The 18,621-nt window shown below is 40.4% G+C and overlaps 1 protein-coding gene across 1 annotated transcript in view; it reads right to left on the bottom strand.

The window, feature by feature from the left end:
- DNAH12 (dynein axonemal heavy chain 12) overlaps positions 1-18,621 on the bottom strand; it is a 233,864-nt gene that overhangs the window by 59,048 nt on the left and 156,195 nt on the right. The window contains exons 45-49 of the mRNA XM_036331828.1: positions 13,522-13,716; positions 8,702-8,835; positions 6,852-7,014; positions 3,222-3,302; positions 1,336-1,512 (exon numbers count right to left, since the gene is read on the bottom strand). Of these exons, the coding sequence (XP_036187721.1) occupies positions 1,336-1,512; positions 3,222-3,302; positions 6,852-7,014; positions 8,702-8,835; positions 13,522-13,716 (750 nt within the window). The remainder of the gene's footprint in view (positions 1-1,335; positions 1,513-3,221; positions 3,303-6,851; positions 7,015-8,701; positions 8,836-13,521; positions 13,717-18,621) is intronic.

Below are 18,621 nucleotides of genomic sequence, written 5' to 3'. Positions count from 1 at the left end.
TACATCTACATGATAGAATACTATGCTGCTCTAAAAAGGAAGGAACTCTTACCATTTGCAACGGCATGGATGGAACTGGAGAGCATTATGCTAAGTGAAATAAGCTAGTCAATGAAGGAAAAATACCACATGATCTCACTCATTCATGGATAATAGAGACCATTATAAACTTTTGAACAATAATAGATACAGAGGCAGAGCTGCCTCAAACAGATTGTCAAACTGCAGCGGGAAGGCCGGGGAGGGTTGGGGGGCAGGAGGGAGGGGGGTAAGACATCAACCGAAGGACTTGTATGCATGCATACAAGCATAACCAATGGACATAAGACACTGGGGGGTAGGGGAGGCTAGGGGACTGTCAAGGGCGGGGGGAAAAAAGGACACATATGTAATACCCTTTGTAATACTTTAAGCAATAAAAAAAAAAGAAAAAAAAAAGAGATACTATATGAAGTCATATACAACACAGTGTAATGCAGATAGTGCCACCCACATCTGTATGGAGATCTTTAAGTTCTTCTGTATGTACATGCTCAGGAGGCTGCAGAAGGGTAGCTCCACACTATCTCTCTATATAAAAGCCTAAGCAACCATTCTATTGTTCAAATGGTCAACCAGTCACTATGACGCGCACTGACCACCAAGGGGAAGATGCTCAATGTACAGGATTGGGCTCCCTCCTGTCTGGATCAGGCCTGTGGGTATTGGGCCAAAACTGGCTATCTGACATCCCCCGAGGGGTCCTGGGCCAGACCGAGGGACCCCACCAGTGTACGAATCTATGCACTGGGCCTCTGGTTTAACATATGCCTCCTGGTCCATGTACAGAACTACTTTGGCCTCTTGGAGTCTGTTCCATTTTCATTGGAATATCCTGAATGAAAATTATAAATAATATATGAAAAGCAAAAAATAATATAATATATCAAAGAGGAGCTGTTAAGAGTCAAGTTCCAGTCCTGGTTGCGTGGCTTAGTTGGTTGGAATGTAGTCCCATACACCAAAAAGGTTGTGGGTTCGATTCCTGGTTGGGCCTCGTATGGGAAGCAACTGAGATGTTTCTATCTCATATCTCTCTCCTCTCTCTCTCTCTCTCTCTCTCTCTCTCTCTCTCTCTCTCTTTCTCTCTCCCTGCCCCCCTTCCTCAATCTCTTTTTAAAAACCCCTAAAAACATATCCTCAGGTAAGGATTTAAAAAAAAAGTCAAGTTCAATTTAACTGGACAAAAACAATATAATATCATCCACTGAAATAAAACTACTCCTAATTAACTAAGTAGCTGTACACAATTTTACTTTATTGGTGAAACACAAGGTAACTAATGCAAATGCTTGCCTTTAGTGTATCCAGTGCAGAAAGAGCTGCTTCCAAGGCTGGAATCGCCTCAGCTAAGTCACTTTCGCACTCATTTTTCAGAAGTTGGGCTTCTTCAGCCTTTCCACTGGCTACCTCTTCATCTAATTTCACAAACTTTCTTTTTGCTTCTACTTGTGCAGACTCTATCTCAATAACCTAAAGAAAAAAAATAAAGACAGTTCCTCAAACATTCTATTGCTTTCTCCCTTCTGGATATAAAAGAATGTTTGAAAAGTAGGGAATTTTGAAGGATAGAAGAGCCCAAGATAAAATGAGGAGAAATGCAAATACATGTGACCTAATTTGGTAATGGGCTTCCTACTTTCAATCAAAAATGAATGAAAGAACCCCAAGAGATAGCCAATCAAGAGAAAAGGGTAAAGTCCCTAAGATCTAGTGGCAAAATTGAGGCTTATTTTCTTTTTTTAAATTTATCTTTATTGTTGAAAAGTATTACAGATGTTCCCCTGCCTCCCCCATTGACCCCCTTTACCCTGCTCCTGCCCCCTCAGCGTTATTTAGAACTAGAGGCCCTGTGCACAAAAATTTGTGCACTCGGGGGAGGGGGGTGTCCCTCAGCCCGGCCTGTGCCCTCTCGCAGTCTGGGACCCCTCAGGGGATAACCACCTGGTGGCTTAGGCCCGCTCCCTGGGGGATTAGGCCTAAGCTGGCAGTCAGACATCCCTCTGGCCGCTTGGGAGTCCTCAGGGGATGTCCACTTGCCAGTGGGGAGCAGGCCTAAGCTGCAGTGGGACATCCTTAGTGCTGCTGAGGAGCGGGAGAGGCTCCCACCACCACCGTTGTACTGGCAGCCGTTAGCCTGGCTTGTGGCTGAGCAGAGCTCACCCTGTGGGAGCGCACTGACCACCAGGGGGAAGCTCCTGCATTGAGCATATGCCCCCCGGTGGTCAGTGTGTGTTATAGTGACCAGTCATTCCCAGTCATTCTGCTGTTAGGATCAATTTGAATATTACCCTTTTATTACATAGGAGTGCCTGGCCAGCCTGGGTGAGGGGCTGATGGCTGTTTGCAGGCTGGCCACAGCCCCTTCAGGGTGGGGGTCCCTGCTGGGGTGACTGGCCATCCTGGGTTAGGGGCTGAGGGCCATTTTCAGACTGGCCATGGCCCCCAACCACCCAAGCTCCCAGTGGAGGCTGGCTGGAAGCAGGTATCTGGGATTTATTTATTTTCTATAATTGAAACTTTGTTGCCATGAGCAGAGGCCATAGCTGGCTCAGGGCAGGAGGGAAGCTTGGCTTCCTCTATTGCCCGGGCAACCAAGCTTCCTGCTTGCTCCAGCTCCGTGGCTGGGGGCCACCATCTTGGTTGGGTTAATTTTCATATAGTCACTCTGATTGGCTGGTGGGCATGGCTTAGGGCGTAGTGAAGGTACAGCCAATTAGCATCTTTGTCTTTTATTAGTGTAGATAGCTAAGATCTGAAAACAGCCCAAGTGCCCATCAGTAGATGAATGGATAAAAAAACCCTGTGGTACATTTACACAATGGAATACTATGCAGCTGTAAAAAAGAAGGATCCCTTACCCTTTGAGACAGCATGGAGGGACCTGGAGAGTATTATGCTAATGAAATAAACCACTCAGAGAAAGACAAGTATCACATGATCTCACTTATATGTGGAATTTAATGAACAAAATAAACTGATGAACAAAATAGACCCAGATACTTTGAAGCATGCAACAGACTGACTATATTTCAGAGGAAAGGGGTAGGGGGCCAGAAGAGATTATCCAAAGAACTTATGGACACAGACAATAGTGTGTTAAGGCTTATTTTCAAAGCTAATTTTACATATTTCAATTGTCTTCTGACATCAATTAAAAAAAAACATTCAGGATACTCTACCTGCATCATATGTGCATTTTCAATTTTAGCTTCCTCCAATTTGGGCTGTAACTGAACTAGCTCCAATTTCATTTCACCAACCTAAATAGACAGTTCATCATTAAGTTTTCATAGCTACAATAGCTACAGAAACCAAACATTGAAAACTGAAACTTAAATGTATCAGAAAGTATTAGGGCCAGAAAACCTTAACTTTTTCTTCCAGTTATTTACATGACTAGAGGCCTGGTGCACAAAAATTTGTGCACTCGGGGGTAGAGGGTCCCTCAGCCCGGCCTGTGCCCTCTCGCTGTCTGGGACCCCTCGGGGGATGACCACCTGCTGCCTTAGGCCCGCTCCCCGGGGAACTGGGCCTAAGCTGGCAATCAGACATCCCTCTGGCAGCCCGGGAACCCTCAAGGGATGTCCACTTGCTAGCAGGGAGCAGGCCTAAGTTGCAGTCGGACTCCTTAGCGCTGCTGAGGCGGTGGGAGAGGCTCCCACCACCACCGCTGTACTGGCAGCCATCAGCCTGGCTTGTGGCTGAGCAGAGCTCCCCCTGTGGGAGCGCACTGACCACCAGGGGGCAGCTCCTGCATTGAGTATCTGTTCCCTGGTGGTCAGTGTGTGTCATAGTGACCAGACATTCCCAGTCATTCTGCTGTTAGGGTCAGTTTGCATATTACTCTTTTATTATCTAGGATAGAGGCCTGGTGCATGGGTGGGGGCCAGCTGGTTTGCCCTGAAGGGTGTCCTGGATAAGGGTGGGGGTCCCGCTGGGGTGCCTGGCCAGCCTGGGTGAGGGGCTGATGGCTGTTTGCATCTGGTCACACCCCCTTCAGGGTGGGGGTCCCCACTGGGGTGCCTGGCCAGCCTGGGTGAGAGGCTGATGACTGTTTGCAGGCTGGACCCTCACCCCATGGAGGTTTGGACAGCCTGGGTGAGGGGCTGATGGCTGTTTGCAGGCTGGCCACACCCCCTTTAGGGTGGGGGTCCCCACTGGGGTGCCTGGCCTGTCTGGGTGAGGGGCTGAGGGCCGTTTTCAGGCTGGCCAAGTCCCCCTGGTGACGGAAGCTCCCAGCCTCTCCTTTTTTTCTTTTTTCTTTTTTATTCTGGGATTTATTTACCTTCTATAATTGAAACTTTGTAGCCTTGAGAGGAGCTCAGAGCCGGCCAGGGTGGGCAGGAGGGAAGCTTGGCTTCCTCCATTGCCAGGGGCAACTTAAGCCTCTTGCTTGCTCCAGCTCCGTGGCCACACCGGCTGTAAGCAGGTATCTGGGGTTTATTTGTCTTCTATAATTGAAACTTTGTTGCTTTGAGTGGAGCTCAGAGCTGGCGCGGCATGCGGGAAGCTTGGCTTCCTCCATCATTGGGGCAATCAAGCCTCCTGCTTGCTCTAGCTCCATGGCTGCTGGCTGCCATCTTGGTTGGGTTAATTTGCATACAGTCACTCTGACTGGCTGGTGGGCATGGCTTAAGGCATAGGGAAGGTACGGTCAATTTGCCTGTTTGTCTTTTATTAGTGTAGATAAAAGAAATCATGAGAGTGTGGTCAGTTCCCTTTACAAAATATTTTATCTTCCTTGAGTATATGACAGGACAGCAGGAGAATGCAGTTGCCATGGAAGAAATGCAGACAGAAAAGAAGATGGCAGCTTGGGGTTATCCCTGTTATATTATCCTATCTAATAATAGACAAACATGGTAATTGACCATACCTTTGCTATGCCTCCCATTGGCTAATCAGCACGATATGCAAATTTACTGCCAACAAAGATGGCGGCTAATTTGCATACTGCAGGCAGGGCGGTACAGTGCGAACCACCAGCATGCTGCTTTCCAGGACAGGCTGGCCCCAGAAGCCCCAGCAGCTGGCCTGCCTTGCCGCCCCAGGACCCAATCAGTGGGACCTGGGGCGGTAAGGCATGCCTGCCCCAAAAGCCCCAGAAGCTGCCAGATATGGTATTAACTCTATCAGCAAGCACTCTGAAAGTCAGTGGCATAAATGCACCAATTAAAAGACAGATTATGAGGGTGAATCAAAAACAAAACCCACTTTAAATATAAAGACACATATAGATTAAAAGTAAATGAATTAAGCTGCAGCCTGTTTTGCTCAGTGGATAGTGCATTAGCCCATGGACTGAAGGGTCCCAGGTTTGATTCCAGTCAAGAGCATGTACCTATTTTGCTGGCTTGATCCCCAGTCCCTATCAGAGCATGTGCAGGAGGCAACCAATCAATGTGTCTCTCCCTTTCCCTTCACTTTCTCTAAAATTCAATGGAAAAATATCCTTGGGTGAAGATTAACAAAAACAAAGTAAATGGATTAAGGAACATTAAAGAGATTATAAGAAAAATATACTCCAAATTTTGTTAGTTGTATAATGGTTATGTTTAAATTATTAACACCTAAGAAATTGGGTGAAGGGTACATATAATATGCTGTAGTATTTTATAGTTTTTTTTACATGTATGAGATTATTTGAAATTAAAATATTAAAAAATTAAAAATTAATAAAATGTTAATTGAAGTGTATATGCATTACATGAAAAATCTCCTAATTGCTTCTAGCATAATTTATTAAATTGTGCTAAAATTTACAGGGGTTCAATTAAAAAATATCTTAATTCTAAATGATATAATAGAAAATATATAATAGTGCAGTTATAAGCACTTATCTGAAAATAAAAATTTAAAGAAGTGAATTTAAAGAAGGGATTAGCCAAAGAAAATATATGCACAACCCATGGACACAGACAACAGTATGGTGATGGCCAGAGAGAAGTGGGGGTCAAGAGCTGGGTAGAGGGGACAAAAGGGGGGAAATAGGGATAGCCTATATAATAATAATAAAAGGCTAATATGCACATTGACTGAATGGCAGAATGACTGGTTGCTATGATGTGCACTGGCCACCAGGGGCAGATGCTCAATGCAGGAGCTGCCCTCTGGCGGTCAGTGTACTCTGGGGAGTGCTACTCAGCCAGAAGCTGGCTCCAGAAGTGGCAGGAGCCTCTCCCACTTCCGTGGCAGCACTGAGAATGTCCAACTAACGGTTTAGACCTGATCCCTTGGGGGCCTAAGCCTTTAGTTGGACATCCCTCGAGGGCTCCCTGGCTGCCAGAAGGATGTCTGACTGCAAGCTTAGGCCTGATCCCCAGGGGTGTGGGCCTAAGTTGGCAGGTGGACATCCCCCAAGGGGTCCTGGACTGTGAATGGGCACAGGCCGGGCTGAGGGACCCCCCCACCCCCCGTGCACAAATTTTTGTGCACGGGGCCTCTACTTGCTTATATTGAAATAATGCATAATAAGCATTAGAAGACTCATTTTTTAAAACACCAGTCTTTTATTTTACTAGCCATTAAAATAAAAAGACAACCCAGACTTCATATATTCTCTCCAAATTCCAAAAAAAAAGAAAGACTAAAACAAGATGTATCTGAGTCTGTGTGGTCTGGGTAACTTAGTAAACTTCTCTTAAACTCACTTTAATCATCTGTAAGATACAGATCATAAAAGTTTCTACCTCATGGAGTTATTATGAGGAATAATTGAAGGAATACATGTGAAACATATAACACAGTGCCTGACACATATTATTTCTTATATTTCCTATTATATATATTTTTTGAGCTGTCAAATGTACCTGAGATTCAGCAAAAGCTAGTTGGTCAAGCCCATTCACGTATCTTTGTTTTGCTTCCATAACAGCTTGTCGCTTCTGAGTCAAAAGCTGTCGAAATGAGGCAATAAGTTCAAGATAAGAAGTAGCAGTAACATAGTTATGTCGTCCTAACTCCTGCAAGAACCTAAAAAGAGGCAGATAATATATCTTAATATAAGTAATAGGCTTCAGAAAGTAAGAAGTAAATTCAACATAGCATTAATAACAAGCATTTAAGAATAAAGGTTAATTTTTAAAATTAAAAATTTTTTTTATATGTTTTTATTGATTTTTAGAGAGACAGGAAGGAAAAGAGAGAGAAACATCATCAACTGACTGTCTCCTCCACACCTCCTACTGGGATTGAGCCTGCAACCTGGGCATGTGCCCTGACAGGGAATCGAACCATGACCTCCTGGTTCCTAGGTTGACGTTCAACCACTGAGTCTCACCCGCTGGGCGAAGTTAATTTTATTTAGAGGGTGCTGAGTACTTGAACTCCATAGAGTTCTAAAATTCTACACATAACCACATTCCAATTTCTTATCTACAAGATATCAAATAGCAATGATGTATTTAAAAAGCACAAATAAATAGATCTGTATCATAGGTGAAAGATATAGGCCTTTTTACATGTTTCATATGAAGATCTAACCCTGTAAGGCAGGGGTCCTCAAACTTTTTAAACAGGGGGCCAGTTCACTGTCCCTCAGACCGTTGGAGGGCCGGACTATAGTTAAAAAAAACCCAACTATGAACAAATTCTTATGCACACTGCACATATCTTATTTTGAAGTAAAAAAACAAAACGGGAACAAATACAATATTTGTATTTCCATGTGGTCTGCGGGCCATAGTTTGAGGATCCCTGCAAGGGAACCAAGATAATTGTGTAAGCTAGGCAAGTATAGTAGGAAAGGGGATTGAAGATAGGATAGTAAGAATGAGTCATCATTCTTTGCACAAGTGTGTTACATGTCAGCTGAATGGGATATGGCAAGAAGTATGAGATTACTACACATACACATGGAAACAATGAAAGCAATGATGTTTCATGGCAAGTATGTAGACTAGAGCCCACTTCTTGATGCAACTGTCCGAGCCAACTATGCTAGCTGGATAGGCAGTATACTCTATTCTTAGTGCTATGAGCATTTGGGCTTATGTACCTATGAAATGAAGATCTCAGAGATTAACAGAGGTAAAACAGATACTTTTGAAGAATCCACAGCCTACCAACACCCAGTGCCTCATAGCAATATTGGTTCTGTGAAAGTTGCTACCCTAACTATACCCTAACTATAGCTGACCAGAGTTGGACACTGGACACAAATGAGACTAATATCATTTTGGAACAAATTTGGAATGGGGAGTTGGAAACAGGCAATCAGTCTCTGCCTATAGCCGGAATTGCAAGAAGTAAATAGGGAACTGAGAGGCAGCCAGTTTCCTCCATATGCCTGGGAAGCAGAAAATTCAGTCTGCAAAGAGAAAGAAGTAAGTAGATGCCCAGACAAAAGCAGGAATGAGAAATAAAGAAAAGGCATTTCTGGTTTTAGAATGGCTTTCTAATTCCTGCTTCCAGTCACTTCTGAGACCCAGCTGAATTCTTTCCCTTAAGCTTTGTGAGACACCTCTGGATCTTTATGATAAACTCCCCCTTTTTGTTAAAGTTAGATCAAGTACCTTTCTATTGCTTGCAAGCTGAGGGTCTTTACTAATTAAGTGATCAGAGAGATCTAGAAAACATAGAAGCCCTATTAAAATCTTGGACTTTCACAGAAAGAGATGCTTCAAAATATGACATTATTGTAATTTAAAAATTTATTAACCTTTCTGAAAGATCCATAATAGAAGTGTGAAAATGTTTACAGATTGGAACTATCTCTCGTCGTTCAACTTCAGTAAGCTCCAGTGTTTCTAAGAATTTCACAGCTACAAGCTCAAGGGCATCTTCGGGCCATGGCTAAAAATAAGAAAAAGAAAACTTGTAAAATTTAAGATGAATATCCTAATCCAACTATGTAAATTAAGTGCCTTTACAAGGGTTGAGAAAATTAAGCTCTATTGGGGAAAACAGGATTAGGGGACTGAGGTCACAAGTAAATCCATGAAAGAGCTAATTAATATGTCCATAAACTAAAATTAAAGATAACATGAAAGGTCAATGATATTTTCCATACACTTCACTGCTTTCCTAACTCTTCCACTTGGATGTATAGGCATCCCAAACTTAGTATGACAGTGGCAGAGGCAGCTAGTTGCCCACCTAATATCTATCAGCCCCTTTTCCTTAGGATTCCAATTATATTCTAGATAGTAACACACCCAGCTAAGAGAGTCCATTTCCTAGACTCCCTTGCAATTCAGAGTGGATAAAGACATAGACACAGTTGTTAGGTGGGGATTTCAGGAAAGGCTCTTTAGAGGGTTACATCGAGGTGGCATGCATCATTTTTGCCTTATTTCCCATTATTCTACTTCTTGCCTGGAACACAAGATGTGAAAGTTGGAGCTCCAATATCCACCTTAGACCATAAGATGACTTTAAGATAGAAACTACATGCTAAGGATAGTAAAGCAGAAAAACTTGGGATTCTGGAACTTTGTTGAGCCACAAAAGCCCCAGTTGGCTTACCTTCAGGTTTTTTTCTATATCAGAGGGAAAACGCTATGTGTTTAGTTTGGGTTTCTGTTACAAATAGCTCATCACAATTCCTAACATTACATCCACAGCTAATCTTTTATTTTCTTCCTTAAAAAATTTGCTTCTTTTCAAATCTTTCCCGTCTCTGTGACATTCCTTTGCTTTTCCTGGAATATGTCAAGCATGTCCCTGCCTCTGGGCTTTGAACTTGCTGTTCACTCTTGACTAGGACTCTCCTCACCTAAGAATCCCTTTGGTTTACTCCTTCACATCTCTGTTCAAATGCCAACTTATCAGCAAGGTCTTCCCAGAGCATTTTTTCTAAAACTTCATTCCTTCCTTCATTACACTTTCCCTTATCCTGAATTTTTTTTCTTAGCACTTATAAATATTTGATATATAATTATTTGTTCATTTGTTGATTTTCTCCCCTCTGATTAAAATGTAAAATCCATGAAAGCAAGGACTTTGTTTTTCTCATCACTGCTATCTTTGATATCTAAAATAGAACTTGTCAATATATATTTGAAATATTTATTTGATGAAATTACTTATGTTAAATGAGTAATTAATCTTCATTTGCTTATTAGGATATTTTCCAAATTTCCTTTCACTTAGATTTAACAAGATGCTTGTAATTTTTTCCTTTGTAAGAAAATAATATGTATTTTAAGATCAATTTTTTTCAATGTCTGACCTTCTTCCTAGTAAAATTCAAACTTTTTTGGTCAAACACTCCATTAGTAAAAATGTTTTAAGCACACACGGTCAATGTATGCATATTTATTAATATATTATATAGGCATGGTCAAAAGTAGGTTTACAGTTGTGAGCACGCAAAACAGTTTATTTTGTATTATATATATTTCCATATAAACAACTTTAAACCTACTTTTGCCCACCCCTGTATCCATATGGTTTTATTGTATTAACATAATTTTTAAACCTTAGTAGAGGCTTCTAAAGATTTCTTATTAGTGAATTTTTGTCAAAGGCTAGAATAAGTGTCACATGACTTATACATCATTGAAAACATTTCCAAAGGTTATCTTTGTGTTCTGAGTGCTTAATTGTTTATTATCCTGCTAATCATGAAGGTTTAATACTCTCTGTAGCAGTTAGAATGTTTATGGTTAAGACACAGTCTTATCGTGCCTTCAAGGGGGATATTTAAAATAAGTTTAGAAGTAGGGTATTTCCAAATTGCTTAACTTAGAAGTTCAATCATGTCATTGAGGATTCAGTTTTTTCTGTCTTTTTGTTCCACCATTCTAAGTGCATTTTATTTTATCCTTGGGCTTGTCCCAGAATGCTATGGCAATCGACATTACATCCTCAAGCAACAAGGTGAAAAGACAGAAAAGGACCTTTTCCTACCATGCAATGCTTTTTCATAGTAAAAAAAAAACAACCCCAACAAAACAAAAAATAACAATAAAACACACAACTTTTCCCCAAAGCAAACTTTAACTCAGGACTCTATTGGCAAGGAATGGGTCATCAATAGGCTCATTTATAAGCCAAGTAACAATAATGTTGAGAGCACCAATATTTTAGACCAACCAGAAATCAATCTACATAACGGGTGATTTCCCAAACAATATCAAAATTCTGTCAGCAAGGATGGGGTGGGTAGAAAATAACTGTTGATAGGTAACCAATGGTGTCCCCCATGCCATCATAAGCTGATATTGCATGGCATGAGATACCCTGGGGATGAGATTTATCATTTAACTAGTTGATATAACTCCATTTTCCAAATAGCCTTCTGGAATTTTTTTTTATCAACGTCTTGTCAGATATGATTAAGCAGTCATTGGTTTTGCTTCATGATGTGACTAACAAAGAGCATAAGCTAGTTTATGCAATTCTCTTACTGTCCACTTATAATTACATCATATCTCCAATTTTCAGTTCACTACTGGATTCGCTAAGGTTACCCTGCATATCATGCATGGCTTTACAAATTGAGCAAGGGTGTCAATGTTAATCCATAGGAAATATTTCATACAAAATGAATATTCCAATAATAGCTTCACTTATTCTCTGAATTGTTTTGCCACCCCTGGTAAGTGTACACCCTACTTTGGGGACTAGAGATCTATCAAAAAAGTCAATGCCTTCCTGATTATGTGACACACAGTGGTTTACACTTACTTCTTGAGTTTCACAAACCCAGGCCCCAAACAATGCCATCAGTTTCTCTGACAGGTTCTGTGTCCCCACTGCTTCATTGTAAATCTTTATTCCATTCTGTTAACCACTTAACTTTGCTTATCTATTTGCAACTCACTTTTCCTTTTTAAAAACATTTTCCCAATAAGTAAGAATCACATAGAATAGAAAGTCTCATGGTTATAAAAAGATATTCAAAAGTAGTAAAACTGTATTTATAAGATTTCACAAAACTTACGGTAGGACAGGTTTTCTTTATGTGTTTGGTTTTCCTTTGGTTACTTAATGAAAGCAGAATTAAGATATGGTTTGCATAAAAAACAAAATTGTTTCACACAACTTTTATTGCTGTATAAACACTAAAACATCCACTAGCTGAAATAAATGTGCTATCCTCAAAAGGACAGAGTTAGTTTCTCAAAAATCCAATTTACAAATAAGCAAAAGAGAATAAAACAAGTTAGTATCAGAAATTTATTTATTTATTTTTTGTTTTGTTGGTTTTTTTAATTTTCTTTATTTTTTTCTTTTATTTTCTTTTTCAGAAATTTATTTTTAAAAGAAATTATCCAGTGATCAATAGTCCACATTCTATTGGTTATAAAGCAGTTAAACAGAAGGCACCATAAGCTACTGTTCTCAAAAGTGTAAATACTTAATGGTCTTATAAAAGCAGTGACAATTTGCTTTAAGATTAAGTGAGGTGGCAGTCATCATTTGGTGCTGGCATGATTCACTCCAAATCATTCACCATAAGCCTCCAATAATTGTTTTTGCTTTTCTAAAATAAGGGTTAGCTAAATGTATGTTAATCATCATGCAGCATCTTTGGCATAAAACCAAATTCCTAGGCACATTCACAAATTCCTTTATAACCTGTCACTGACTCAAAGCTCCTGCTGCCCTCATTGCCAGTCAGTTTTACCAAACTATTTGTAGTTGCTTAAATGAGCCTTGCCCTCTGCACTGTTATACCTTTGCACATACTATCCCCATGTAATGGTTGATTTTATGTGGCAACTTGACCATATATTGGTCAAACATTACTCTGGGTGTTTCTGTGAGGTGTGTTACAAATGAGTTTAATATTTAATTCTACAGTTAGAAAAGCAGATTGCCCTCCCTAATGTGAGTGAGCCTCATCGAATCAGTCGAAGGCCTTCCTGAAAAGAACAAAAAGGCTGACCCGCCCCCGAATAAGGGGGAATTCCTTTTGCCTGCCTGTCTTCAACCTGGGACATCAGTTTTTTACACTTGAACTGAACATCAGCTCTTACTGGTCTCAAGCTTGCTGGCCTTCAGACTAGAACTACAGCTCTCCTGGTCTCCAGATTTCCAACTGCAGGTTTTAGAACTCATCAGCCTCCATAATCATGCAAGCTAATTCCTTATCATATATCTGATATATCTGATATAAATATATACATGCACATATATATATATCTTTACATACATGTATTGGTATATATGTGTGTATATACATAATACACTCTATTGGTTCCTAATATATGCCTCCTATATGCAATTAACACATTTTCATATGTCAGAGACTCATAGTCTCAAGTATAACTTTTGCACATCAAGATTATGGCTCTTTCATATAATCATTACTGCTCATTTGCTGATTGCCTTTTCTGTCTTCTTGTCTAGTGCATGAGCAATTTGTGGGAAACATGTAGTCTTATCAGTCCCTGGTGCCAAGCACTATGCCTTTCATTAGAGTAAGTGATCAAGAAACGCTTGCTGAATGTAATTTAATGAAGCTTGAGTAAGATTTCAGTAAAATTACAAAAGATTTAGTTGCCCTCTCCAATTAAAAAAATTACAAACCTGAAACCAATCAATGGTACAGCAATTGATGAGGGATGGAAACTGTCTCAGGCGATTTCGAAAAGCATCTCCAATGGGGCTAAAGGCCACTACAACGTGAAGATTATCTTTGCAGCGATTCACAAAGAAAGCAAACAGGGCTAAGGGACTAAGTTCACCATGTTTATTGCCAGCCTGAGCTACAGGACGGACACCCTAGGGAATATCAGAAAATAAAAAACCGATAAATAGAAATAGGTAAGCTGATAATGAAATTAGTAGATATTAGAATATTAACAATTCTTGATACTCCCCTTATAAATATCTTTACATTTTTGTTTTCATACCAATAGAATAGCTTTAATATAGTTTGTACTTAGAAGACTTCTTCCAACTCTGTGATTTTACAATTTAAAAACAAATATCTGCCAATAATATGACATAAAGATATGAACAAAAAGTTCACCAAGATATAGTCAACATTGTTTTGTGTGTTTTTTTTATTGCTGAAAGTATTACAAAGAGTATTACATATGCCTCCTTAACATTGTTTTTAAGAGGAAAATATCTAAAGCATCTAGTTAAAACGTTGTAAAACACCCATATATGGTGATTTTATACAACTGTTAAAAATAATGAGTTGTATCAATATAAATGTTATTGTAAGATCAGCAAGATAAAATAAGTGAAAAAAACATACCAATAAATTGTGCAACAGTACATATATGACGATTCTCTTTGTTAAATTAAAATATGTATCAGGTGTATGTATAAGTACATACACACCTTTTTTAAAAAATATATATATATATACATTTATTGATTTCAGAGAGGAGGGAAGAGGGAGAAAGAGAGAAACATCAATGATGAGAGAGAATCATTGATCGGCTGCCTCTTGCACGCCCCCCATTGGGGCTCAAGCCCGCAACCCAGGCATGTGCCCTTGACTGGAATCGAACTCGGGACCCTTCAGTCTACAGGCTGATGCTCTATCCACTGAGCCAAACCAGCTATGGCCATATACACCTTTTTATGGAAGCAATCACAAAGAAGTGTTAGTAGTGATTACTTTTGGTGAGCTGAAATTAAGGGACAGTGTGAGAGGGAGGCTTTTATTTTTTATTTTAGACATTTTTCTTGGTTTATATCATTCTTTATTTCACTTTGGACATTCTTATGCTGAATTCTCTAACTTTATACTTATAATAGTTTCATTAAAACATGTAAATAGTGTTCTCTGGTAATGAGATTATGGGTCACTTTTAATTTTCTGTCTTTGTATAAGAAGAAATTTTATGTGAGGTTAGGCATAATGGCTCCAGAACCAAACTTTTTTTTTTTAATCCTCACCTGAGGTTATTTTTCCATTGATTTTTAGAGAGTGGAAGAGAGAGGGAAAGACAGAGAGAAATATCAATGTGAGAGAAACACATCCATTAGTTGCCTCCTACATGCCCCTGACCAGGGCCTGGGCCAAGGAGGAACCTGCAACCAAGGTATGTGCCCTTGACAGGAATAGAACCCAGTACCCATCGGTCCACAGGCCAATGCTCTATCCACTGAGCCAACCGGCTAGGGCCATATACACCTTTATATGGAAGCAATCACAAAGAAGTGAAAGTAGTGATTACTTTTGGTTAATTCAAGAACCAAACTTCTTTGAATTCAAATCCCCAGCTTGCAATTTATATCCTATGTGACCTGGGGAAAGTTATTTCACCTCTCTGTAACTTAGTGTTATCATCTTTAAAATGGGTAAAAGAGTATCTACATCAGAGAGTTGTTGAGGGATCAAATGAATTATAACAGTGAAAACTTAGAATAGTTCTTTTTGAGAGAAACCAAGATGGCGGCATAGGTAAACACCGGAAATTGCTGCCTCCCACAACAACTTCAAAAATAAAACGAAAAGACAAAACGAACATGATCCAGAACTACAGGAAGGCTGGCTGAATGGAAATTCTACAACTAGAAGGAAAGAGAAAAGCACACTGAGACTCAGAGGAGGTGCGGAAGTAAAGTGCAGAGGTACGGAGGCTCGAGCGCGCGCAGAAAGGGGCTGGCACCTGAGGACGCAGCTGTCTTTTTGAATCGGGAGGGAGTCACAAGCTCCCGACTGCTCTGAACTCCAGTTCCGGGAAGTCTCTGGGGACCCAGGACTCATACGAGGAGAAACTGGACTGTCTGGCAGCGGGCAGAACTCGGAACTTGAGGTCGGCTTTCCCTCAGAGGTGCTTGCAGCAATTACCAGGACACTGAGACTCGGGGCCCCTTAGGGCAGGGCTGAGGATCAGCCATAGCTGCTTGCTCCGCCTGTTGATTCCCTGAGACCCCACCCCACCCAGGCTGCGGCAGCGGCTTTTGCATATGAATGCCCTGGCCCTTTGCAATCTGAAAATTACCTAACAAACTGCAGCTGGGCCACACAGACCCAGAACTTCCAAGAGAAGGCCCAAGGCCCCACAGCAGCTTGCATTGCTTCACAGCTGGGCCTCATCTGGGCACCTCCAAACCCCCAAAAAGGAAGGGGAATCTGAAGATCTCTTCGTAGCTCCTGCTGGGTAGCCTAAGGAAGAGGCTAAATTAACACCTCCTTAGATCCAAGAGCCAGTGTACCCAGTGGTGAGAGCGGGACCATCCAGATTATAACTCCTCAGATCCATAAGGATCACACTCAGGGGGCAGACTCAGTGAGCACCAAAGCCCCATTGAAGCAAGTCTTGCCCCAGAAGGGTGTCTTCAGCACAGAAGTTCTCCCACTGCAGACACAGCTGATTCTCACAGCCAGTTGGCCTGGAAGTCAATTTCTCCCAGTGATACCTACAACAATCAAGGCTTAACTACAACAAGACTGTGCACAAAGCCCACAAAGGGGTGCACCAAGAGTGTCCACCTCAGGTAATTGGGGAGGCTGAGCCACTGGGCCCTATAGGACACCTAGCACAGAAAGCCACTCTCCCAACACAGGGAAGCATAAAAAATGCGGAGACAAAGAAACAGGTCACAAATGACAGAAATGGAGGAAAGCAAATGACTGGATATAGAGTTCAAAACCACACTTATAAGGTTTTCAAGAATTTTCTGGAAACCGCTGATAAGTTTAATGAGAGCCCAGAGGATATGAAAAAAGACCAACAAGAAATTAAGCATACACTGACTGAAATAAAGAATAATATACAGAGATCCAACAGCAGACAAAAGGATCCCAAGAATCGAGTCAAAGATTTGAAATATGAAGAAACAAAAAACACCTGACCAGAAAAGCAAAATGAAAAAAGAATCCAAAAATATGAAGATAGTGTAAGGAGCCTCTGGGACAACTTCAACCATACCAACATCAGAATTATAGGGGTGCCAGAAGAAGAGAGAGGGCAAGATATTGAAAACCTATTTGAAGAAATAATGACAGAAAACTTCTCCTACCTGGTGAAAGAAATAGACTTACAAGTCCAGGAAGCACAGAGAACCCCAAACAAAAGGAATCCAAAGAGGACCACACCAAGACACATCATAATTAAGAAGCCAAGAGCAAAAGACAAAGAGAGAATCTTAAAAGCAGCAAGAGAAAAAAAGTCAGTTACCTACAAGGGAGTACCCATACAACTGTCAGCTGATTTCTCAACAGAAACTATGCAGGCCAGAAGAGAGTGGCAAGAAATATTCAAAGTGATGAATACCAAGAACCTACAACCAAGATTACTTTATCCAGCAAAGCTATCATTCAGAATTGAAGGTCAGATAAAGAGCTTCACAGATAAGAAAAAGCTAAAGGAGTTTATCACCACCAAACCAGTATTATATGAAATGCTGAAAGGTATTCTTTAAGAAGAGGAAGAAGAAAAAGGTAAAGATAAAAATTATGAACAGCAAATACATATCGATCAACAAGTGAATCTAAAAATCAAGTGAATAAAAAATCTGATGAACAGAGTAAACTGATGAATATAATAGAACCAGGGGCATGGAAAGGAAGTGGACTGACAATTCTTGGGGGCGGGGAAGGGATGTGGGGTGCAGGAAGAGACTGGACAAAAATCGTACATCTATGGATGAGGACAGTGGGAGGGGTAAGGGAAGAGGGTGGGGTGGGAACTGGGTGGAGGAGAGCTATGGGGGGAAAAAAAGAGGACCAAGTGTAATAATCTGAACAATAAAAATTTAATTTTTAAAAAAGAATAGTTTTTTTTTAATTTTTAAAAAAATATATTTTATTGATTTTTTACAGAGAGGAAGGGAGAGGGATAGAGAGTTAGAAACATCGATAAGAGAGAAGCATCTATCAGCTGCCTCCTGCACAACCCCTACTGGGGATGTGCCTGCAACCAACGTACATGTCCTTGACCGGAATCGAACCTGGGACTCTTCAGTCCCCAGGCTGACGTTCTATCCAGTGAGCCAAACTAGCTAGGGCTTATAATAGTTCTTGACATAGGTAACTGTTCGCTTTTATTTTATATCCTACACTTCTCCTTGTTTAAAGATCAAAAGGTTTCATAGTCAATAAAGTGTCTTATAAATAGATTAAAAAATTTTTGTATAAGGAGTGGTCACAATGATAAAAAAATTTCCGTTGTTATTACAATGAATTTATTTTTCAAAGAATTCTCTACTATAGCTATGTTCTACTTTATATCCATGGAAAACTATAAATCAACACAGTCTATGCATTCTGATGGTAATTCTCAAATTGTGATCACTATGATCAATGTCAGTTTATAAAAATTATGTTAGGGGGTATACCTGCACTAAATAAAGTAAATAAGAAGTCAGTGCTCCATTGAGAAAAACGTTGCAGTAACTTCATTCTGCAAAGAGTGCAAATGGCATCATGGAAAAAGTCATCTGGAAATGTACATGTTAGGCTGCTGGGACTCTGAAGTCAGACAGATGTGCTGAGTCTTTAAGGGATGCCCTGTAGGTAGGGCCAGAGCCAAGGTGTAGAGGTCAGTTATCAGGAATGAGGTTTAAAGTAAAATCTTTGTCAGAGGGATGAAATAAACGAAGTTCAAGACAGTCTTCGAAGTGGGATGCACAGGATAATGTACAGTGTAGAGAGAAAATAATAGAACTTCTTTCATATTACCTTTTATATTTAAAAATATCAATATAAAGCAAGCAAAA

The sequence above is a fragment of the Myotis myotis genome, unplaced genomic scaffold (assembly GCF_014108235.1).
Source record: "Myotis myotis isolate mMyoMyo1 unplaced genomic scaffold, mMyoMyo1.p scaffold_m19_p_13, whole genome shotgun sequence".
Lineage (NCBI taxonomy): Eukaryota > Metazoa > Chordata > Mammalia > Chiroptera > Vespertilionidae > Myotis > Myotis myotis.
Note: the sequence above shows the minus strand (reverse complement) of the source record. Positions and strands in the feature narration are given on the sequence as shown.